Source organism: Mauremys reevesii, linkage group 2 (genome assembly GCF_016161935.1).
Source record: "Mauremys reevesii isolate NIE-2019 linkage group 2, ASM1616193v1, whole genome shotgun sequence".
Taxonomy (NCBI): Eukaryota; Metazoa; Chordata; order Testudines; family Geoemydidae; genus Mauremys; species Mauremys reevesii.
The window spans coordinates 109,217,882-109,243,429 of NC_052624.1; the positions used below are offsets into that span (position 1 = coordinate 109,217,882).

The window sequence follows — 25,548 nt, forward strand, 5'->3', positions numbered from 1 at the left end:
CGAGAAACTGTTAGTTTGCTGCACAAGAGAGAATTTTTGGTTGCAAATTTAAAAATAAAAAGCAGGAAGGAAGAAGTTGCCCGTTAATTGTTAATCCCAAAATATATGGATTTAAGGCCTGATGCTGCAAGGTGCTGTGCACCTGCTGGCAACTGAATAGATCAAAGGGTTGACAATGGGATCTAGAGCCTTTCTCCCATAAGTCACCAGCTCATATGCAGCTGAGTTCATTTGCACTTGAGAGTTGTTGCCATTTGATTGCTATCATGTAAGATGAGACTCACTCCAGGTCCTAGCAGACATAAATTCATATCAGTTTAGTTATTGGCAGTCTCAATAGGAAGATCCAGGATAGAGAGTGCTTTTCTGTATCACTCATTCAAACTGCTAGAGGTGATCCCTCCAGAACAGATTGGAGGCACATTCATAGAACAGTACAGAGAGCCTTGTACTACCTCTGCCACTACTGTACCTTTCCTGTCAATAAAGCTATCAGTCCAATACCTTTTACAAGAAATACACAAGTGCATTAGGCCCAAATCCTGTGTTTGGGTCTCTGTGGGTAGGCCTAGGAAGAAAACCCTGTCAATTTCCAAAGCACCCCACGCAGGCGTAAGGATCCATCTGTATAGATCCACAGGCAGGATCAGGGCCTTCTCAAGCATATAGCACTGAAATTATGCTGATCTTGCTTATGTAAATCCAATTTATAGCACTTTCTGGCTATTTAAAGTAAAGTATAATCAGCAAGTGTCATTGTTACACCACCCATCCCCGTTGGTATTTTTAAACATTTGAAAACACTCTCAGTCCCGTTCTCAATCCCTCGATCTGTTCAGATGCCAGAAGGTGCAGAGCACCTTGCAACATCAGGCCTTAAATCCAGATATTTAAATCTTGCTTTAGTGGATTTAAAAGCAAAATATACCATGAAAAAAATTATAGCTTCTGATTTTTCTTCCTTTTATTAAAGCAAAACCAAACATTCTTCACAGTGTAATAATTAGTATATTTCCAGTTTGGCTGAGTCTTGCCACTGGCTTTAGATCACGTCATAAGTGCCAGCAATAGGCCAAATAACATGATGAGGTAGGGGAAAAATCCATGAAATGAATCTGAATTACAAATGTGTTGGGATGGAAATGACTGTGGTATCTGTCAATAGTCTCTCTTTCAGTGCTATCTAGGTTACCAGGGTGTTACTCATAGAGCTAAATGTTCCATCTACTTTCCATTTTGGATATTCATTGCCAAAAAAAAAAGTTGATGCATCACTAGTTCATGAGCATCCTCCCCGAATACAGTATCTGACAGTCACCTCCATGGAAAAATCTTTTCACAGTGAATCCTATTCATCTACTTTACCATTCTCACCTCCTCCCATTCTCAAGCACTTTACACACCAATTTATAAAAATACAGCCAAAATGTGTTTGCAGAATTTTGTGAGTTTTGATAAGGCTGACATGGTAGGTAGTAATTATTAACAGAGATAACACTTCTGGCTATAAGAAAATGTTCGTTTTTGAAGTAAAACTAGGGGTACGTCTACACTACGGGATTATTCCGAATTTACATAAACCGGTTTAGCAAAACAGATTGTATAAAATCGAGTGCACGCGGCCACACTAAACAAATTAAATCGGTGGTGTGCGTCCACGGTCCGAGGCTAGCGTCGATTTCTGGAGCGTTGCACTGTGGGTAGCTATTCCGTAGCTATCCCATAGTTCCCGCAGCCTCCCCCGTCCCTTGGAATTTCCGGGTTGAGATCCCAGTGCCTGATGGGGCAAAAATCATTGTTGCGGGTGGTTCTGGGTAAATGTCGTCAGTCACTCCTTCCTCTGGGAAAGCAACGGCAGACAAGCAATATGGGGCAAGTGTACTAGAGAACCAGTGTATCATAGAACCAGAGAGCACAGCTGATCTGTGTCAGATCCCACAGAAATTATGAGCTGTATGCTATTCACAGGGGATCCTCCTGCAACAACCCCACCTGTTGATTCCATTCTCCCCCAGCCTTCCTGGGCTACCGTAGCAGTGTCCCCTCACTTGTGTGATGAAGTAATAAAGAATGCAGGAATAAGACACAGTGACTTGTTAGTGAGAAATGAGTGGAAGGCAGCCTCCAGCTGCTATGATAGTCCAGACAGGACATTAAGCAGTGTGGAGGAGAGGAGCCCAGCATCCCGCTGCTAGTCCAGGGGCAATTGAATCTTTTCTTTACACATGAAGGGTGGGGGCTGATGGAGCTCAGCCCCCTGTTGCTATGATGAAGACGGTTACCAGCCATATTGCACCATCTACCATAAAAAATCAAGAGTTTTTTACACAGGCGCCCATGGTCGACCTCACTGGATGCTAGTCAGCATGGTTACCAGTCCTTTTGCACTGCCTCGTGCCAAAAGGCTGATGATGACGATGGATATCAGCCATATTGCACCATCAGCCACGCATGGCGGGGGGGGGAGTGTTGGTGTTGACTGCTGCAGCATCGCGTCTAGCTGCAGCATTCAGTAAAGATAGGGTGACATGTAAAAGAGTCAAGAGAGGATTGTTTTCCCTTTCACTTCGGGGGGGGGGGGGGGAGGGACGGAAAATGCCGAGCTATGCCCTGAACCACCGCGGACACTGTGTTTGACCCTAGAAGCATTTGGAGCTCAGCCAGGAATGCAAATGCTTTTTGGAGACTGCAGGAACTGTGGGATTGCTTGAGTCCTCCAGTCCCCGCTCCCTCCCTCCATGAGCGTCCAATTTGATTCTTTGGCTTTCCGTTACGCTTGTCACGCAGCAGTGCACTGAGTCCCTGCTATGGCGTCTGTGTGGAGAATTTTTAAAAATGATTTTGAATTTCGTCTTCTGTAACGGAGCGCTGATAGAACACATTTGCCTGCCCTTACAGCGATCACATCCGCATGGTCCATGCTGGAGCTCTTTTTTTATTTTGATTTTTAACTGCATTGCCACACGTGCTGATCGGAGCTCCACGCTGGGCAAACAGGAAGTATTCAAAAGTTCGCAGGGCTTTTCCTGTCAGCCTGGCCACTGCATCCGAGTTCAGATTGCTGTCCAGAGCGCTCAGTGGTGCACTGTGGGATACCACCCGGAGGCCAATACAGTCTATCTGCGGCCACACTAACCGTAATCCGATATGGTAATTCCGATACTAGCGCTACTCCTCTTGTTAGGGAGGAGTACAGAAATCGATTTGAAGAGCCCTTTATATCGATATAAAAGGCCTCTTAGTGTGGACGGGTGTGGCGTTAAATCGGTTTTACGCTCCTTAAACCGGTTTAAACGCGTAGTGTAGACCAGGCCTGAGAAGCTGAGTCCTTTCATCATTTAGAAGTAGTACGGTATGTTGTATATTGTTTTCCTCTTGAGGGACATAAATAAATTACTCCACAGCAATCACATTTGATAACTGAAATTACTGTTATAATAACTATAGCAAGGCTTCCTTTAGTATAGCTTTCAAAATGCAAAATAATCTTTCCAGTACAACATTCTATTACTCCTTTTCTATTCTGCTGTCTTGTTTCATTTGAAAGAAAAATAAGATTTCCACAAGGCTTCTTATAGCATTGATTACATTTTACAGGATCAGTTGTATTTTTGCACAATCACTTTTCACTTATTGGAGGTACAGCTGCACCTGTAATTTTGTATATGCCATGCAAAAGAGAATTTAGACATATAATCACAATTTAGCTACAACCCCGTAGTAAACAGTTTTAATATGATGGGAAGTGCATACAAGTGCTGAATCCTGTAATCTCAGACTAACCCTAACCAGACTGATTTTCTATTTCCATGTAAAAAGATTTTAATTTCCTTCTGTTAATCCTAAACATACTAGTTTTGACACAGTTCAAAAAATCTGTTTTTCTTGCAACTGAAATTAAAGTGTACAGTGTGTTAGACTATTGATTAAATAAGTGAGCATGATAAATGGTTCATGACAAGATGAGGCATATCGCAAAGGCTATGAAATAAAAATGTCTGTCATATTTTGAAATAGTCATCTTTATTTTTTCTTAAACACTATGTTTTAATTCTAGCACTCTGGCATTGGTGGAGCAGCAGCTGGCAAGAAGAACAGAACTTGGAAGAACCTAAAACAAATTCTTGCTTCTGAAAGGGCATTGCCATGGCAACTCAATGATCCTAGTTGTAAGCTGCTTAGATGCTTTGCATGTATTTATAAATAATAAAATCCACACAAATTACTTTCTTTAAAATGAACCTAAATTTTATCTATGCATGCAGTATTCTGATTGAACAAATTCCAGTAATATATTTAAGAACAGCTTGACCCCACAACCAAATGGAGACGAACATGGAGCATGTAATTGGGAGTGGTGTTAGAAAGTTTGTGCCTGTTTGAGAGAGAAAAGTTTGTGAGGAAAATAAATCTACTAGAACCAAGTCCTGAGTTGCTTACTCAGGTCAAGATTCTGTCACTTTTATTCATGTTGAGTGGTACTCTGAGTAGCCCCATGTCTGCCTTGATCTACTTATGGAGTGAAGAATTGCTCAACATGAATAAGAGAGGCAGAATCTACCCCTCCGTTTTTATCTGGGCAGGCTACAAGAAATCAAAAAGCACCGCAGGAATTGAGTATGTTTGCATTTTTTAATATTTTATTTGTTAGCCTGTCAGGGTATATCTACACTGCAAAGAAACCCCTGTGGCAACAAGTCTTAGAGCCTGGTCAACTGACTCGGGCTTGCGCCATGGGGCTGAAAATAGCAGTGTAGATGTTCCTGCTTAGATTGGAGTCTGGGCTTTGAAACCCCACAAGAGGGGTGGGTCTCAGAGCCTGAGCACCAGCCTGAAAAGGAATGTCTACACTGCTATTTTAGATCCGTAGCGCAAGCCCAAGTTAGTTGATCCAGCCTCTGAGACTTTTTTGGTAGTTTTTTGTCCAAAAATAACTTGCCATTTTTAAAAGGGTTTTCGAGACTACTATTATAGAAAAATGCAGACTACTGTGTGTTCCTGGCTATTATAACTGACAATCTGCTGATGTTGCTATTTTCAACTACATTCTATTTGTAAAAGTAAATGTCAACATTTAAAAAAAAAATGTCATTGCATATTTTAAAACAGCTGCCTATGGCATTAATATCTTTTGAATTATTGCCTTATAGTGCACATGATGATTAAAGGATCTGATCTGCTAAATTGGAATCCTTCATCCATAAAATCTGAATCAGATGCATGTGGAGGGAAAAGCTAGCCATGTACAAGATATTTTTGTACATATCAGTACTTTGTCAAGTTACCGTTTTGTTTTTTTAAACTAATGAAACATACCGAGATGTGTCTGAATAAATGTTTGCATACAAGAGCAATGCTATTACTGTCTAAGGGACACCAAAAAAATAGCAATTTCTATCATTTCATTTAAGTATTCAGACAATTTTCTAGGTCATTGCCCAGGCTTAAAGTGGCACATGCTTAAAGATTTATCTGATTTAAAAGATTAGTTTGCTTTTCTGGATTACAGTATTTCAAAGCTTCAGTCTTGAGCAATGTTTGGTGGTCTTAACGTACAGCAGGCGTAATGACTATTCTTGCAGATATAATATTTCCGACTGTAGAGGAAATATTGTCATTAAGACTTACATGAATCCATGGTGTTTGTAATGCAGTACAAATAGCTCTCTTGCATTTTTCTTCCTTGAGGGGTCAATCCTGCTCACCTTACCCCTGTCAGTAAGGCAAACAGGATGAGGGCCTTAGTGTATAAAAGCAGCAAAGAGTCCACTACATGCATCTGACGAAGTGGGTATTCACCCACGAAAGCTCATGCTCCAATACGTCTGTTAGTCTATAAGGGGCCACAGGACTCTTTGCTGCTTTTACAGATCCAGACTAACACGGCTACTCCTCTGATACTTAGTGTATAAAGAAAGCAAGCTAAATGTTTTCAGCTAATTCTGTTTCATGTTTCTTTGCCTCACTGTTGCTAGTCAATAGAAATTTCTTTTAGTAAAATAATTGTTTTTCAACAATTGTTCATCTTTTCAACTGTTATTTTTATTTTAAAAAACCACAAATGTGACCCTGAAAAGATAAAATGCAGAAGTTAATATCTTCCTTTCTCTCTTTGACATACTTTTAGACTTTAATATCGAAGCTCCTCCTTCCTTTAAACCAGCCAAGAAATACTCTGATATTTCAGGACTTCCTGTAAGTATTTTTTTTGAAAACTTATCTAAATTGGCATCTCATTTCTCACAACACAAATTTAGAAAAACTAAATAATTAAATAATTGGAGATATACCTATCTTATAGAACTGGAAGGGAACTTGAAAGGTCATCGAGTCCAGCCCCCTGCCTTCACTAGCAGGACCAAGTACTGATTTTGCCCCAGATTGCTAAGGCCCCGTCAAGGATTGAGCTCACAACCCTGGGTTTAGCAGGCCAATGCTCAAATCACTGAGCTATCCCCCCTGTGTATTCAGGTAGGTCCCACCTCAGCAATGTACTTAAACATGCCCCATTGATTTAGAGACGGGGCGGGCAAACTTTTTGGCCTGAGGGCCGCATTGGGTTTCGTAAATTCTATGGAGGGCTGGTTAGGGGAGGGGGTTGTGGCCCGGCCCCCACCTCCTATCTGCCCCCCTGGACCCCTGTCCCCTGGCTGCCCCTGACCGCTGCTGCCCCATCCAACCCCTCCTCTCATTCCTGATGGGCCCCCCACGGGACCCCTGCCCCATCCAGCCATTCCTTCTCCCTGCCCCCTGACTGTCCACTGCCGCCCCATCCAACCACCCCCCTTCTGATTGCCCCCCCCGTGACCCCTGCCCCCATTCAATTCCATTCCCCCCCCAACTCCTATCTACACCCCTGCCTCCTGACCAGCACCCTGAACTCTATCCAACCCCCACCTGTTCCGTGCCCCCTTACCGCGCTGCCTGGAGCACCAGCACATTTCCCATTATAGGAAAGGTGGTGCTACAGCTGCGCCGCCTGGGTGGAGCCGGGCCACGCTGCCGCCACCACCACACAGTTCAGAGCACCGAGCCAGGCTGGGCTCTGCAGCTGCGCTGCCCCAGGAGCTCACAGCCCTGCTGCCCAGAGCATTGCACTGGCGGCGGAACGAGCGAGCTGAGGCTGCGGGTGATGGGGGACAGCGGGGGAGAGGCTTGGGCCGAGCATCCCAGGCCATGAGCTTGGGGGCCGGGCAGGACGGTCCCGCGGGCTGTAGTTTGCCCAACTCTGATTTAAAGCCAAACCCTGAGCTAAACTGCCTCTGTATCACCTAGCTCCCAAAACCTAGGTGGACTCCATGGCTAAGGAGCCAAAGCAGATTAGAGGTCTTGCCCCTTGAGATAGCTGCACAAGTCCCCCTACCCTGCCTCTTCCCAGGGGTAGAGTCTGGGTCCCCCCACCCACACACACTATAGGTGGAGCTGGTAGCTCACATTTGCCATTACAGGAAAGGACCCTGTTTTCAGTTGCTTATAATTTTTCCGAACTTCACTATTCAGACTAAAACTTTCTATGTCCAGTGTCTGTCTCCAGCTCATTATTCTTAGTCTTATTTGGAAAAATGATTCAACAGTTGCAGAGAATAAGATTAGGGAAAAATATGTTGTTTGGCTCACTTTCAAAAAAATTCTTACAACTGTTTCATTGAGAAGCTCTAATGCCCCTATGATTTGGAGTAGTAAGTAACTTGAAATTTGGCAGTGTGGTAGTCTGTGTGTCAGGGATATACCTTTTGCTGCTGTTATGAAAAAAACACCCACATTTGGCCCAATTATAAGACTTTAAAAAACTGTCAGTTCACATATGTTCAGTAGAGACTTGTTAGAATTTGGCAGCTAAATTCTCCATCTGCCCTGAACATAGTTAATGCAGTTGCATGCTGTCCTGGGGAACTGGATTTTACTTTTGCCTCTGCTACAGATTTCCTATGTGATATTAGTCAAGTCACTTAAATTATATTTTTAAATTAACTGTGTGGTTCCTCAATTTCTGGGAACCCAACTTTAAGCATGTAGGGTCTGATTTGCGGAATTGCTGAGCTGAGTGCAGAAAAACTGCAACTGAAGTCAACAGAAATTTCGCTTTGAACGTGGAAAGTGCCATATAATACTAAATACTCTGAAAAATCAGGTCCTGGACATCTCAAACTGGGAACCCAAAATTGATGGACACTTTTGATCTTAATATCTGTGCCTCAGTTTCCCATCCCTAAAGCTAGGCTAGTAATACTTCGCTACCTTGCAAAGATGTTGTGAACATAAATTCATTGTTTGTGAATCACTCAGACACTGTAGTGGTGAGTGTCATAGAAGAGTGCATGGGGAAATTAATAATTCTGTGTTCAGAACAGGGTTAGAGTAGTGTGCGGTAAACAAGATGGAAGGCCACACATTGAACAATGAGGAGAAAACAAAGCATTGAATAGTTGCTCATGAAGTGAGCACCATCTATTCTGGGCACTGAATGCTGCAGGAATGTTGAGATAAAAATAGAACGTGATCATGTAACTAAAGATTGTATCATAATGCACACACACAAGGGAGCTGGAATTAAGCTTGTATGAACAACATTAATTTGGGCATTTCCTAACTTTTGAGAGCTTTACTTTGCAACGTTAATTTTCTTTTAACATCATTTTTTTGATTTTATATAAAGGCAGTTGGTGGATGACATCAGAGGAGACAATACGTCTCCCATGGGATCCTTCATCTGAGTGATACCTGCCACTTGGATCTCAGCTGGCAACTCCTAAATCTAGAGGGTCAATCGGACCACTGATTCAAACACATGCCTTTCTCCCCTGTCATTTGGGACATAGCTCGCCCACTCCCCTCCAGCCAGTTTGTTTTTAAACCAGAGTATTATCTATATTATGGTAGTACCCAGGATCCCCCAGGAAAGATCAGGGTTCAGTTGTACTAAGTGCCACATAAACAAGTAATCCAGAAGTCTCTCATTCTATAGGAAAGACAGGGCGCAACAGGTGGATGAAATAGACAAATGGGGGGTTGTTTGTATTATTGTTACCTCACCCTCCCAAACAGATTTTAGCAGAAAAAAGAGGATGCAACTAGTGTCTTCATCCCCCTCTATCTTTTTCCCATCCCCCTCCCCTTACAGTTGCTTTGCAGGTGTTAACAGTAGCCCTAATTGGGGTTACTTGGGTTGCAGTAACCCAGGCCTAGCACAGGGGAGGGCTGCTGAGAGAGCTTAATTGCATAAGCCTTTTCCACTTCCACCTCCCAAAGCAGCTCTATAATTCCCTTCCACACTGGCCTTGACCCTCTTCAGAATTGGTCAGTTAGCCTCTCTAATCCATGTGCTCACTACTATTTCCCACTGCTACATAAAGATGTGTCAGAATTTGGCTTTTAATTAGCCAGCGGAGACCAAATTTAGCCTGGGGAAGCCTGTAGGTTTCCTACAGACTTCAGCAGGCTCGTCCCTTATTTTTTCCCATCCCCCACTGTCAATGAGCTATGTAAATGTAACTACTCTAGCATGATCCAAATAATCTTTCTCTGATGACTGCATTCAGCGCTGCTTTTTTTCTTTTCTCTTTTGGCTTTTTCAATTTTTCATCTTCTGAATTCATCTTGGGACAAATTTCCTATTTTGCTATGGCTGGAAGGTTTCTCTTGACTGATAAAAATATCCTGCTTAACAACTGATGTGTCCTTTAAATTGCTGAGTCAGAATTGGTTCATAAGAAGTACGACCTTTATTCTTAAAATCACTTCCTAATGGGAAGATACAGTACGTAAGGGAACATTTTAGAAGTCTAGTCCAAAAAATGTCCCCCTGTTCTCTGTGAGAAATCTGATAGCATTTGTGTGAGAACATTTCCTGTGAGGAGTGCAGGATTCCCCAAGAAATGCTATGTGCAATAAATTCTTTGGCATTACTCATGCAAGGAAGTATTAAATGGTCTGTCTTATATAAAATGAGGAGTGTATTAAAACTTTCCCATCAGTACATCAGCAGTTATGTTAAACACCACCACTGAATTCTGTTGATTCTTGTCTCTTTCAATGGAATTATATCCCTTAATGGTCTAATAAGGCAGCCAATTTATATTTTTAATGCAGCATATGCTAAAAGTTCAAAAAGAATTCTATTTATGGATTTCATTTGCATTTTTAGACACAAGCTCTTCTGTTGAAACTTAGAAGGTAGGCCTTTGGTCATATTAACATATAGAACAAAGTAATCTAATCTAACAGAAAAAATTACTCAAATGCTTGAACTTCTGCCTTTTCTGAAAACAGATCAGCTTTGGTGCTGTAGAAACAGACTAAGATAATTACATACTTCAAAACATGATAAAGTATCTGTGGCCTTTGACTTAGTTTACAAAATGTGGAGGGCTTTTTCCATGCAAAATTGCATTGCTCTGCTTTTTATCTGGTTTAATTATTGCAGAAATATTTGAAAAAGTTTTACTCAGATTGCTTCTAACATAATTTATCTGAAAATCACTAGATGGTAATTACATCTACTATATAGTAATATCTTGACCTCCAGTGTGAAGTGTAAGACTGGTAGAGGATCCTCTCAAAGTCACAATTTTTTAACATGTATCAGAGGGGTAGCCGTGTTAGACTAGATCTGTAAAAGCAGCAAAGAGTCCTGTGGCACTTTATAGACTAACAGACGTATTGGAGCATGAGCTTTCGTGGGTGAATACATGCATCCGATGAAGTGGGTATTCACCCACGAAAGCTCATGCTCCAATACGTCTGTTAGTCTATAAGGTGCCACAGGACGCTCTGCTAATTTTTTAACAAACATTTAATGAAATGCAATAAATAAGTAGATACAATGTAGCTGAAAAACTTATTGCTATTGTCCGTTAAAAATCAACATGTTTGCTTAGATTTTCTTACACACCTTGACCCAAAAACTCATAGAACTTCGGTGTACCTACAAATATACACCCAGAATAACTCTGACTACATCAGGGATGATATTGGCCCTTCATTAAGTCTTACATTTGCTATTTTCTGAAAGCTAAAATATTTTCCATGTTAAGTTAATGTTTTGTGGCGTTGTAAAAAATAAAATAAAATGCTATATGGCAATAGTCCTCAATATACTCTGCTACATAACTATTACCAGCCCAGGCAGTTGACTACCTTATAGCCACGTTCGTTTTTTTTTTTTTAGAGTGCTTTTTTTCACCCTTTTCCCTTCCATTTCCTTCCCACCATGGACTTGGCAGGGGTCACCACCTACATCTGAGGACTGGGGGAACTCTACACTCTGTGTACTCTGCTGTGCTTCTTCCTCCCTGGCCCCTTTTCTCTTAATCTTGCTTAAGCAAGCTGCCTGCCTGAGCCCTCCCACACCCCCCCTCCCCCCTTGAAGGAGAGAAGGAAGGGAGAGCAGGGACACTGGCGGGTACAACATAATACGAACAGGGTCAACAGTTATTTCAGATGGGCCTAGGACGGAGAGAACAATACCATGGAGATTAGCTTTTCTCTTGGTTCTACCCAATGTGCTGAGCCTGATGGCTAACATATGCTCAAGCTTTCTAGGGCAACAGGGAGGGAGGGATGATGGGATGGAGCTGGAACCTCACCTAGGAAGCCCTAATCCAAATGTAGCAGAAGTGGAGGATACAAGCTAGACTAGGGTGGGCAGACTTTTTGGCCTGAGGGCCGCATCTGAGTATGGAAATTGTATGGCAGGCCATGAATGCCCGGTGAGGGAGGGGGACACTGTGGGGTGTATAATGGGGGGCTCTATGAGGGATGTTATCGAGGTGGGGGCAGAGAGGGCTCTACAGGGGACTCTTAAGGACCCTGCTGGCAGTGACACCAAGGCAGCCGTACCAGGCACTGCCATGGGCGGAGGCACCCTAGCTAGGATAGGTGCGGCCCCTGGGTGGTTTCGAGGCTCTCGAGGGTGGGGCCATAGAAGAGCGGGAGGAAATTGGTCGTGATGCCGTATGGAAGGCAGGGAAAGGGGTGGGTGTGTTTCCAATCCTGGAAACAGCATGGTGAAGCCGTGCCTGTGCAGTGTGGCTCTGCATGCCGGAAGATGGTGCTCATCAAGGGAATTGTAAATCGGGGGCTGGGGAGTGCCAGACGGAGCGGAGCAAGCCCCCGACCCTGCTCCCTGGCGGGAGCTCAAGGGCTGGATAAAAACGTCTGACAGGCCGAAAGCAGCTCCCGGGCTGTAGTTTGCCCACTCCTGAGCTAGACCAATGTTAGTTGTGTCACTCAGCTACATTATGGTGCTGAAAGCAGCAATCTGGAGTAATGCAAAACACTGAGGTCAAATTTCTTATCTGTTCAGTCACAGATCCAAAAGCTTTTTCTTTACAAAAATCTTTGCCATTTTAAAGAAAACTAAAGCTACAAACAATCCAACACAAGCAGGGAAATCAAGCCAAAGCTCTCAGACCACCCATAATTCAGCCTCTTTGTTGGTAATATATTGGCAACAACCCCATTCTTTGGAGAACTACCTTGTAAAGGACTGTACCAGACACACAGTTGCTAGGGTGATGTTAGAGAGCTGTGGTAGGTTTTTTTTTTCTGCTGGGTAGATTTGTATGTGAAGCTATTTTAGCCCTATTATGTTTAATGCATTTTTTGATGTAAAAGCTTTTTCAGGGAACTGTTTAGTTCTCATAAAAGTTTTGACATGTGAGGGAAGAAAGAGGAAACTACTTTTTGTCACATGGTAACATCTTATAAATTTCTTAGTTGTTACACACATTAGTATGGATTCAAATGTTTTGTTTTGACATTTTTACTGAGATTTCTCTCTGAATGGTATCTCTGCCATTGTTTCTTTTCCAGGCAAATTATACAGACCCACAGAGCAAGCTGAGATTCAGTAGCATTGAAGAATTTGCTTACATTCGGATGCTTCCTTCAGACGTTGTTACAGGTTACCTGGCGTTAAGAAAAGCAACGAGTATAGTTCCCTAAGACTTGCAAAATGCCTTTGAGTGACCAGCCGCGGATTGGAATAACATTCAGTGTTTTAAATAAAATTCTGCTTGTGGCATTGAGATTATTGGGGCAGGGGGGGTTGTTACAAATTACTATTCATATTTATGTCTGAAAATGGCTGGATTGAAATGTGCATGCGAAAGAATATTTAGTTTTAATTTTGATACGTCTGTATATTTGTTAGCTTGCTGACTCTTAAGAATCCTGAATGTTTAGGGTGCAGTCCTGGCCCTACTGAAATCAGTCTGAGTTTTGCCATTTACTTCAATGAGGCCAGGATTTCACCCTTGCTATTGTTAAGTGCACTGATATTTGTCTCAGAAGAAGGAGTGATCTGAGCCCAGGATTAGTGACCAAGAACTCCTGAGTTCTAAACCTGCCTTGCATATGGAGAAGTCAAACTCTTTGCTTCAGTTTGCCCTCCCCACCCCTCCGTAAAATACTTCTCTGAATATTGTTGTGGGGATTAGTTGGTTAATGTCCATTAAGCGTATTGAAAATGAAGATGTCTATTCAAGTGCTAATATGCTAATATTTATATTGCAAACTTAATTATCCTAATACGGGGCAGGGTGCTGGGTGGGGAAACAGATACTGAATAACTTGGGATATTTTAGTCTTCAGATAATCAAGAGAACTGTCAGTGGAATTAAAATTATACACACAAACTATGATACAAGACTCAATCCTAATGAATAAGGAAAAGAGGGGTGAATTAAGGTTGCATAAATTCTGGTATTTTCTCAACTTTTGAGTACTTGACTTTGCAACCCTAATAATATTCTTTTCAATGCATTTTTTGTATGAAATTTCCTATTAAAAAAAAACTGAAAGAACAGACATTCCTTCATTAGCATCATAGAAACACCCCAACAGGGTTGGAATCGTCTGATTAACCACACTGACCTCTGTCGCAGGAACTAGTGGAGTAACTGATAGCAATAGTGGGTTGGCATCTGCTCTGTGGACCAGCATTAGAGGGGTGTTAGATGCGTTGCCAACTGATTTCACAGATATTTGTTCACAGGAGAGGAATGATGAGACTCGGGAATCTTGGATTCCAGTGCAGGTTTTAGAGGGGAGTGTGATCTAGTGGGCACAGTCTGTTCTGCCTGAAGTATGATCCCCTCTGCCTTTTCCCCTCCAACCTCTCTCTGTCCTATCTCTTCCCCATGCCTAGCTCCCTGTCCCAGCCTCCTTGCCCCACAAGTCCTCGTCTCACCCTTTCAGGCATCCAATCCCAGTCTCTCTCTCTCCTCCCTAACCACCCCACTGGTTCTTAGTCCCATAGTCTTTTATTGAATTTTAATGGCCTGTTTAGGGAGGAACGGAATTGTTGTGATCTTGTGGAATAAGCCTGGGCTCATGGTAGCAGAGCTCTGCCCCTGACTCACTGTTACCTTGAGCAAATCGCTTCATTTCTGTCCATTTCCTCATTTGTGAAACGGGGCTAATGGTACTTAGGCGTCTAATCTCCCATTAATGAATGTCTGTACTGTGTTTTGCACACACAGCCCTATGGAAGTGCTAATTATTATTATAGATTTTTCTCTACTCAGGGATGTATACACAGAGTAATGTCAACATTGGCTTACTTCCAAGCCCTAAACAGGAAGGTTAATTAATAGGAAATTTCAAATTTACAGGCTGTATCTGGGATTTAAATGCCCATTTTTTATGATCCAATACTTACAAAACAAAGTCAATTAAAAAATCTTTTTGACGTACTTACAACAGGTCACTCAAATCCTTGGATATTGGATAATGCCCCAACTATATAATGCCCCAGAACACAAAATAATAAGACCGTATATCTCGCTTGATGCCAGTAAACATCAAGGCCACATTCACTTCGCGTATGTGTTTTAAAAGGGATGTTTTCTCCTTACTTTTTGTACTGAAGAGGTGTTTAAGATAAGCTTAACTTTGACATGAAAAGAAATCTTGTAGTACTGCTGTAAGATCAGTATTGCTTTGACTAAGCAGAGAGCAGCTCAGAGCATTGGATTTCAGCCCAATTTATTGGCTCCCACAAATACATTTAAAATTCTTTTGGTACAAATCCACATAGGAATGCTTTTAGATCCACCATTTTCCCCAGTTTTGTTATAGCCATGTTGGTCTCAGGATATGAGAGAGAGCAGCTGGGGGAGGTAATAAAATGTATTGGACCAATTTCTGGTGGTGGAAGGGACAAGCTATTGAGCTTCCCAGAACTCTTTAAAGTCCCTAGCAGGAGCGCTGTTGGGGCAAAACTGTAGGGGATCATACAGTGTCACTGTGTAACCAGATTTGCTTAAAAGTTTCTACTGTACAGTATATGTATTTATTTCTGTATATATATTAAATAGCACGTTTGAAAACCTGAGTCTGTGTCATGCTCAATGAGATCATAATTATTAGAGGCATATAAGGTTCAGGTCTGCATTTTAAAAAAACAAAATTTGTTGGCCCATCTCTTAGTGACTGTTGGGGTCCTTTTTTCTTCTCCCCTCTTCCTTGTTAGCTATTGCTTCCCTTTTTTCTCATCCCAAGTGGCTCACTTATACTCATTAAGCTGTGGAGTAGTCATGATAGGAAGTGAAAGAAGCAATTCACTTGGGACATTTAATATTAAACTGAAAAAAATCAGTTTGCTATGTGGAATAATCAAAATATACTTGAATTGGTAGAAAGTTGAACTATAGCTCTTTTCCAACATCCGATTGTCATTCACTCACTCTTTTTGTGTGTAGAGTGTATGGACCTGCTACTGTGTCACTGGTTTCAGTGCGAGCAGGATTATTTTTGTAATTACATACAGATTGAAAGTTGAACAAACCAAGAGCTAATACATGCTATTGAGAAGTGGTTTTTTAAATATATATTTTGGGGCAGCTTAAGGAGAGGTGAAGACTGAAAAGAACATATAACCTTATAAATTTCCTTTAGATGGTAATGAGAATAGAGAAAGGAAGATATTTTGAAATGGCAAACTTTTTTTCGGAGGGAGCACCTTATTCAGAGAACGGATTTTGACTATTAATGCATCCCCATGTGCGGCATTGTCTGCTCATGATCCTGGAAGGGGTTAACTATTAAATGGAAAGACATCACTATCTATAAGTTGTCACCCATTGATACAGAGCACAATTAATTTTAGTCTCAAATGTGTTTCTATGAATAAGCTCTATTCTATTCATGAATGATTTAGCCACCAATTATAGTACCCCATTTTCCCCTACATAATTATGCCTCTATAAGGACCTGATCCACAGACGTGCTTAGCACCTCAAGTCCCATTGCATTTAGGATGTCCAACAATTTGGAGGACTAGGCCCTGTGTGGAGGAATTTGGTTTCAACTTTCAAAGCTTTCTTCTTTGAGGGGGGAGGGTGGTCCCCTTAATTCAACACCCCAAAGAGGACCAGGACTTCTGTACCTAAACTCAAAGATCTCAGACGGCCTAGTCCCCCCATTCTGCCAAGCGTCCACTGTTGTCCTGGACACACCTTTGGGATGTGGTTCCACCTGCTCAGTTTATTATAATCTTTGTTTGTAATAACTCGTGTCGTTTTACACCTTAGGGCCCTGTTGAAGGGTACCATGGAAATAAGTCACCCTCAGAGCCCAACAGTTCCTCACTTTCTCCCATCGAGGAATCTGCGTCCTCATGGAGCTCCCACCTAAGGGTATTCACAGAATCTAGAAGAAGCAAAGGAATATGGTGGGGAGCTGTCTTTTTCTCCAGGTTTGCAAAGGGGAATATTTGCGTTTCTTCGCTGTTAAAGGAACAGTGAACAAGTAGGCCACAACTTTAAAACAAGTTTAATAAATTATTCTATGAAGATAAATGCTCAAACCTCACATGAAATCCATTCTCTTAAAGAGAAATGAATTAGTAGTAAAGTGAAGACAGTTTATCAGTTGAGAATTTATGAACTGGTTTCAAGAGTTCTTAGAATCTGTAACTTTTTTTTTGTGTGTGGTTTACATATGCTCCGACTAGCATGTAATTTTCCTTTCTGAGATACAGTGGGAAGGAGAAAAGTTCAGATTTGATAAGAAGATTCTGAAAAGGTCACATGTAAAGTCTTTTTAAAGAGACCCAGCCAAGCAATATCTGTGTTACTGCAGAACACTTCAATCACTCAGAGAAGATGATGATCCCATAAATACTAGACGAATTCATAAAAATGCCTGCTTATTTTTTTCATTTTACCCTGTGTGTTCTGATTACAAACCACTTTTCTTTGCCTGCTGAAAGGCGGGTGGTATGTAATACAGTAATACATTTTCTTGTAAGAAAAAACATTTTGTTTAAGTCCACTTGGCATCACCATGCATTGCTTGACTTGGTTTTCTATTATCTGAGGAGCTTAACAAATCCAGTCGTTTCAGATGACTACACTATTGTAAATCACAGTCTACAGAATGCAATAGGAGTAATCTCTTGAGATACCTAATAATAACTAATAAACTGTTTAAAGTACTGGTAAGTATTGCTTGTGTAATTGAATAAGGTTTATGACCTATGAGATCACAGGTTTTAAGTGTAGAACATCACTTTCCCTGCTGCTTAGCCTGAAAAACAATAAGTACTACATATAAAGTGTAATACTAGTGGACTAGATAATACGATTTTTATATTTTAAACTTACTGTTGCCAGCACCTCGCCTCTGGGGTCGATTTTTCTCTCAGTTACTTGACTGCAGGGACTCAGTTATTTGACTCTGTTAAACTTGACAATTTAACAGAATAGGCTCTGGTCCCGGGAATTTCAAAAGTCTTCCTCAATGTATTATACCTGGGACTCTCTAACCTTCACTTTGCACAAAATGCCACCAAGTGAAAGGAACGAAAAAACTATCTCACCAATGCAGGCTACCTGTATCGCACAAAGCATGCGAGACAGACCATTTTTTCCATGTAACAAATTTTACTTGAATGTAAAACTTTTTTTTATTAAACAAGGGGGAACAATCCTCTAGTGCACAGATTTGCGACCACAGATAAAGTATTATCAGCATTAAAGTGAAGAATGTTGTTTCGTAGTAGAAATGTTAGGCCAAATTAGTCTGGCATATGTGTGTCCAACTCCCCTGATTTCAGTGAACTCTCACACACTGATGCAAGCAGTGGATATGGCCAGCTCTCTCCTTTAAGTTCTTACTGTCTATAATTGGGTAACATACACTGGCAGCCATATTCTCTGTAACCCTGGACGATTACCTCCAAGAGATTACATTCCTTTGGTAGTGTACTTTTAATATTTCTTAAGCAGCAATGTACACCTGTCAATGTAAATTATGTCGCTCGGGGAGGGTGAGTGAAAAAAATCACTCCCTGAGTAACGTAGCTTACATCAACCTAAGGCAGTGTCTACAACATGCTACGTTGCTGGGATATGCTCACAGGGAGGTGGAGTACTGAAATCAATGGGAGAACGCTCTGTTGTCGACTTATCGCCTCTTCACCAGACCCACTAAATCAATGCCACTGAATCGATCTCAGCAGCGCCAATTTAGCATGTCAGTGTAGACAAGCCCTTACTGTTGCAGCGTCACCAGAATAGCAATGATTAGCCTAGAGAAGACTTCAGTTGGCACCTGTCATTTAAATGCCATGCACCTTATCTAAGGTCCATTGAAGACTATGGAAAATCTGTCATTAACTTTATGGGGTTTTGGATCATTATGGCCCATGTCATCCAACCCTATTCAGAAGAGGTCTGAATAATACTGGGTTTGAAACAACAGTGTCCACAAAACACCTTGTGTCCACTAGGACTCCCACTATTGTTACCAGTGTTGGAGCTGAACAGGTGGTAGCAAAAGAGGGAAATTTTAAGGGAAAAAAAATGCTAGTGTAGACAAGGCCATAAAACTTTGTCTCTGGAATGGTGACAATCTCTCCCTAGCTAAATCTGTTTTTAGTTTGCCGTTATCAACCCAATTTTGTCATCTCCCCTATCAACTTTTCCAAAATTGAGTCTAGAAATGTCACACAAATTATTATTTTTAAGTTTGAGATAAACTGGTCAAGTCATCATCAAAGATGAGGGCTTAAAACTCCCAAATTTAAAATACATTTCTCCAAAATTGTGTTTTTGGTTTTGTCTCAGGAAGAACAGTAATAATGGGTGTCCTTAAAGACCCACACACCGATTGGTCAAATACCACCTCAGGATAAGGGTTAGAGAAGGAATTTCTTGACACCTTAAAAATTATGTCTGCATGGGGAAGCCAGTTTCAGAGCATACAAAAGGAGAAGCTATTCTAGACTCAGTCCTAAAAAACCCATGAGTTAGCTCAAGTAGTAATTATAACTGAGTCACTAAGTAATAGTCACCAAAATATAATTAGAGTCAACTTCATCCCATGTGACACTAAACTCCTAACAAATGGGGAATTTCAGTACAAAATGAGTGCTAGTCAAAAGAGACCCTAATTCAAACAAGGAAATTGAAGGATGTAGATAGGCATGCAAGCTACTTAAGCAAATCATTATAGAGCCACAGAAGGCATGCCTAAGTAAACAAAAAAGGAAGCAGGAAAGCTAGGAAGAAAATAGCATAGCTACCTGGCAGGGTTCAAGAGGTAATTTTTCTCTCACAGCTAGTCTTCAGCAAATGGCAATCCAAACCTTAGTGAAGCCAATGGGGGGGAGGGGGGGGAAGGAGCATAAACAATGGCAGTCCATCTATAAGAAGGGCCATTGAAGGGAACCTTAAAAGAAAATAATTTTAACAGAAAGCAAAATGGTTCATGATCAGTTAAATGCATATATTGAATAGTTTAACATAAGGAAACACATTTTTGTTTCCTCAGTTACCCAAATCTAAATATTCACTATTTATTTGAGAAACTTCACCAAAAAACAAAATACCTGAAGACAAAACTCTTTCAGGCTTTGCTTAGCTCCTCTCATGATCAGACACACTGGCACCTTCCCCAAGTCTTAACCATCTCTTTTCCCTCAGAACGTCTCTAGACTAGGGAAATTTGCCCCGGTATAACATCAATGTAAATACATTGCATGGTGCAATTTACCCTAATAACAAAACAAGTTGGCATTAGGGGGTTGCACTGGTGAAATTACACCAATGTCGTTCCGCCAGTGCAAATTTCCATCATCTGGATCAGACCTAGACATAGTAGCACAAATGGTACCTGTCACCGCACATTGATCTCAGACTCCTGTAATAACTAGAAACAGCAGGGTAGGTGAAAGACAGAGTGGCAGTTAGGCCAGGTATATGCTTCAGACCTTTATCAGTAGAACTAAGTTGCCCAGGAGTGTGACAAATCCACACCCCTCAGCAATGTAGTTATACCGCCCTAACCACAGTGTGTAGACAGTGCTATGTTGCTGGGAGAACGTCTCCCGCTGCTCAGGGAGGTGGGATTAACTACACCGATGGGAAAAGCTTGGGTGCAGCTACAGTGTTTTCAGTGTAGACCAACCCATAGAGTAACAGTTTTAGCTTTGAAATTCCCTTTTTGGCTGAGTCATTTAAGATGAAGCTTTAAGGCCCTTTGCGCTAGATTAACAAAGGAATTTAAGCGTGGTGATACTCAGCATTGCCTCACCTAATTTTTAGGCACCTAGGTTCCCTATACAATGACTGGGAAGAAATTGGTTCCTAAGAATGGGTTTCACAAATGCCAGCACACTGGGCAGCTCCCCACCGAAACTAGCCAATGGAAGATGCCAAGGCAAGGGAGGCATCCTAAACCCTGCCTCCCTCAGGGACTTCACTGCCTAAGTCTGGGCTGGAGAGAGGCGCCTCCATCTGCGTGGAATTCTCTGCTGCAAAGCCGCCTTTGGCCTTAGGCACCTATGCCATTTTTGCAAGGGGACCCTTTAGCCCAGTGGATGGGGTACTCAGCTAGGTTGTGGGCGGGTCCCTGGTTTAAGTCTCCCCCTCCACCTGTTAGGGAGAAGGGATCTGCACATAGATTTGCCACCACACAGATGATCGCACTACTAGCGACCATGGGATATTCTGATGTGGGGATCCCTCAGACTTGCTGTTCCACAGTGGATAAATAGCGAAAGAATCAGTGAGACAGTGTGCGCACGACAATGACTCTGTAGCCTGGGGGTTAGAGCACTCACCTGAGAGGTAGGAGACCCAGGTGCAATCCCACTGCTCCAATGACTATTTATCCACAGTGGAACAGCTTCAGAGAGACTGAGGGAGTTGCACTACAAACAGCCCATAGCCCAGTAGTTAGGGCACTCATTTGAGAGATGGCAGATCCTTGTTCAACTCCTTTCTCCCCCTCAGGTGGAGGGGGAACTTGAATCAGGGATCTCCCACATCCCAGGTGAACACCCTAGCCCACAGGCCTAAAGTTATTAGGGAAATTCTCCTCCTCTCCCTTTCCCCAGCCAGTTCATGTGAGCTCACCTATAGGTGCCCGATCTGATAAATGACCTCAGAGCTCACCTCCTGGATCAGGCCCCACAGGTAAGTTAGGCAGAGGAGCACCTGTTTCCCCCCCTGTTGGTACAGCACCCTGGCGCTAAGGCACGCGGATGCCTAGAATGAAGCTGCAGTGCACAGGGAACTTTTACTGCAAAAGCATAGGCGTCAAGTGAGTTTAAGTGCCTACAGGATTCGGCAGCAACTGAGCAGTGGTTTTTCCCAGTGGGGGTTGATTCTGGGATTCAAGTGCCCGAAATGGAATTTAGGCACCTGCATCCTTTTGTGAACCTAGCCCTTTACAATACCGTATAAAAAAAGCACAACTGCAACTCTATCTATAAATGCCTTATAAATAAAAGTACAGTAGTTAGGTAAAATCTAGCAGATAAATCATGATTAAACTTGCCAAAATATAGAGTTTAACAGTGCTATGAACAGATAGGAGCTATTCTATAGGCCAGGCTATTAAAGTAAAACTCTGCAGGTGACTTGTAGATGCTTCATTGATGTACTGATCCGGATATTTGGGTGGGGAGACAGATCTGATATTTTTACAAGTTTCATGAGGTTTTGAAAAATCCAGACATCTGCATTTTAATCTTTGGAAATTCCTGAGATCAGCAGGACTATCGTCTGCAGTATTTAACCACAAGTTAGACCCACCTCTTAGAAAGTATATAAGTCTTATGATGGCTGAAAAAGAATTCCTTTATACATAATGATGGGGTTGTGCTTTAAAACATTTATCTTTCAATGAGAGGTTAAGTTCATGATAATTCATGGTTTTGCTATAAGTGAGTTACTGTATGTGTCCTACTCTGACTAATTTAGATAAGTACAGCTTTCACCTTCTTTCATTGTCTGGTATATTTATATTGCAGCTGTGGGTGTCATACTATTGATAAAACCAAGTGATAAAAACAGCACTGTTGCAATAAATTGATAAAAATCAAGCAATAAAAACAGCATCACTGAAATAGCTTTGCACAATATCTGTTGTCAACAAATATCCAATCTGAGATTAAATAACTCCTACAAACTACAGGCCTGATCCCAAGTGGAGGTGAGCATGTGTAACTCCAACAGACTTCGAGATACGGCCTGAGCCTGCAGTACTTACTCAAGCAAAATTGGCATTTAACTCAGTGAGGTTTGCCAGACTTTAGGCAAACAAAAAGTTAACAAGAGAAGTCAGATTTTGTCCACCTGTGAGGAAAATTCTGAACGTGTCCATGGCTTTGTCTCAGGATTTATGTGACTTTCTGCATGAAATGCGACTCCTAAGTAACCCTCAATACCCATATATACCAATGATCAAATCCTATCTTGGAACACATCATTAAGAAAATATACATACCTCTGTGGCATTGTGCCAGATATGCTTAAGTGGACAGTGAGCCACATGGCACAGTAGATAGAACACTGACTGTGGGTTGATAAGACCTTAGTTCCACTGATAGCTCTTTCATTTTATTTACTCTGAAACCTTGGGCTTGATTCTTAGGGAGTGATTCACTGGGGGTTTGGTCCTGCACCATTCAAATCAAGGGGCGTTTCCCCCCTTACCCTGCTATGTTTCAATTTGCCCCTATAAAACAGGGGTAATTATATTTACCCAGCTTTGTAAACCATGAAGAGCCTCTGATGAAAAGTGCTGTGTGTTATTAAATGACTCCATCCACTCTAGGTTCTGCTCCTAGAAGCTCATTTTAAAAAGCTATTACAATAGTTTGCGTTTAAAAAGGAAAAAGGGACAATTTTTAAAAAGGGCTGATTGTTCCAGTTTCTGTCTGGAGATGTTGCACTCCATACAGGGGCGGCTCTAGCCATTTTGCCACCCCAAGCACGGAGGGTCCACTGGTCCCATGGCTTCGGCGGACCTTCCGCAGGTGTGCCTGCAGGAGGTCCACCAAAGCAACGGGACCAGTGGACCCTCTGCAGGCAAGCTGCCAAAGGCAGCCTGCCTGACGCCCTAGCGGCAACCGGCAGAGCGCCCCCCGCGGCTTACTGCCCCAGGCACGTGCTTGGAGCGCTGGTGCCTGGAGCTGCCCCGACTCCATATTATATTTCATCATGCCATGGCACACCACATCCCATCCAGTCTCGCATGTGACACAATAGAAGCTGCTCTAGGACTAAATCCTGCAAACTCACTTGAGTTCTTGACTTCATTTAGGCCACTCCTGAATGCTGATGACTATTTACATGAATAAGACTCACTGGGCAGCATCATTCAGGACCACTCCTAGGAGCTGATCCTGCACCTACAGATGTCAAAGGGTGTTTTGCCATTGATTCCAAAAAGGGCAGGCACGAGCCTATACATTGCAACATATAGGAAATGACAGCTATTATTCACACACAGTATTGTGACTAGAAATGGATTTAGATCAAAATCCCAGGTCTGAATGCACCTGAGCTTTGGAGGTTTTTGAAATCCAAGTTTTGTAAATATCACCTAGCTTTATGCTGATCCTAACCAAAACTTTGTTTCCAAAGGCTCTCGAACTTTTTGTAACATACAAAAATCTGATCAGAATATTTCAGCATGAGGCCATAATGATTTAATATGGGTTTTTTGTTTGTTTGTTTTGTTTTTGTGCACAGCTTTGTTTTGTTTATACCTAGTGAGAGGAAGGCAGTATTGGGCTGTTCAGTGGAGTATTCTGGGTTAACTTTTAGTCCACCTAAGGAGAGAAGCATTTCATTACTTGTAGGCCATGATTGTTTAACAAGGTTAAATGGCTCAGGTGTGGTCTTCCTGCTTTTCATCCAGTCCTTTTATTCTGACTACCATTGCTTCCAGCTAGTGAGTGGGAATTTTATAATTATTGGCATTTGGTCAATTGGTCTTTTAATATTTATATATAGACATACAGGGGTGTTGATGGAAGTATTTGACTAAATTAAAATATACTTTATTCTATTGTTTATTACTACCATGTTTGCAGGACACCAGGATCTAGAGGGAAGCTCTAGTATAAAATATAGTAATTTCACTTTTACTAAAAGGACAGAGAAATACACCAAGTTGTACGATCAGACTCGCCGCACTCTGTCTTATCTACAGTGTATTTTTTCAAGTTTATGCTGGCTTCTTAGGCTCCCAGCAGAAAAGAACTGACCCATAGTTTTTCACTAGATGACCTGCTGTTTTGCACGTCTCAAGGAGCTCAGTGACACACCCATCATTAGGAAAATGACACCAAGGGTGGTGTACACCCAATGGAAAAACTTTGTTAAAGTCTCGGCTGGTAAACTAATAAACGAAAACAGATGGATCATGATATCAAGTGTCTCGGAGAGAGGACTGTAAGATTGTAGTGTTCTATAGATAATTTACTGCACTTGTTTCCAACTAATGTATTTTGAACAAAGAAATCTTATTTTATTGTATATTTCTCTTTCTGCTTCTAGAATGGGCAGATTATATTATTTTTGCACCTACGGAGTCCACCAGGGAAACAATCTTAAACCAGGAATATTCAAGCCGAGCTTTGTAGGGGCAAGACAGGCTGAGGCAACACTGTTCATATATTCTGAAAGAGCTTACCCCACAGTAAGATAGAATTGGGAGAGGAGAGGGAGGGATAGGGTTGTACAATCCAGCCCCTCTAGCCTAGGGCCAGCACAGTCCATTATAGCTGCTCAAGCTAGAGTGGCACGATAGTACCTTCACGCTAGGTCGAACAATAGGGTCACTGGATGCATACAGGGTCACTATATACACCCTGCCCTGTCCCATCATTGCCTTCCACCTGGGCTTATGTTGGCTCAAGTGCAGAGCATCTCTCCTACAGCAGAGTGATTTGTATTTTGTAGGACCCCTCCTGCATGGCTGCTGTGCCAGCTGATCCCCAACACAGGACTTCAGTGATGCAGGCAGTCTTGTGTTGGCCCCCTGCAGAAAGCTGGATTTCACCCTATAGGAAATGTGTGCGCTGCTGAAAGCACATGGTAGGGAAAACACAATCTCATTCAGGTTTGCAATACACACCTATTTACTATAGTCATTATAATATTTTCCTGTTGGGGTGTATGTTCTACTAGCAAGACCTTAATTAATGTCAATGAAAGAAACTACAGACCCCTGGGGGAAATAGCTAAAAAAACAGATTTCTACATTTTGCAGTAGACTCTCTTGTTAATGGTGGTTTCCTCCCAA

General features: G+C 41.9%; 1 protein-coding gene and 1 long non-coding RNA gene across 5 annotated transcripts in view; one reads left to right on the top strand and one right to left on the bottom strand.

The window, feature by feature from the left end:
• Positions 1 to 15,337, top strand: part of INO80C (INO80 complex subunit C) — a 40,632-nt gene extending 25,295 nt beyond the window's left edge. For both annotated transcript variants that reach the window (XM_039527195.1, XM_039527196.1), the window contains exons 3-5: positions 4,058 to 4,169; positions 6,128 to 6,195; positions 12,814 to 15,337. In XM_039527195.1, the coding sequence (XP_039383129.1) occupies positions 4,058 to 4,169; positions 6,128 to 6,195; positions 12,814 to 12,945 (312 nt within the window). In that variant the 3' untranslated portion in view covers positions 12,946 to 15,337. The remainder of the gene's footprint in view (positions 1 to 4,057; positions 4,170 to 6,127; positions 6,196 to 12,813) is intronic.
• The window catches only part of LOC120399184, a 51,343-nt gene that overhangs the window by 17,350 nt on the left and 8,445 nt on the right, over positions 1 to 25,548 (bottom strand). The gene's annotated exons all lie outside the window — the stretch shown is intronic.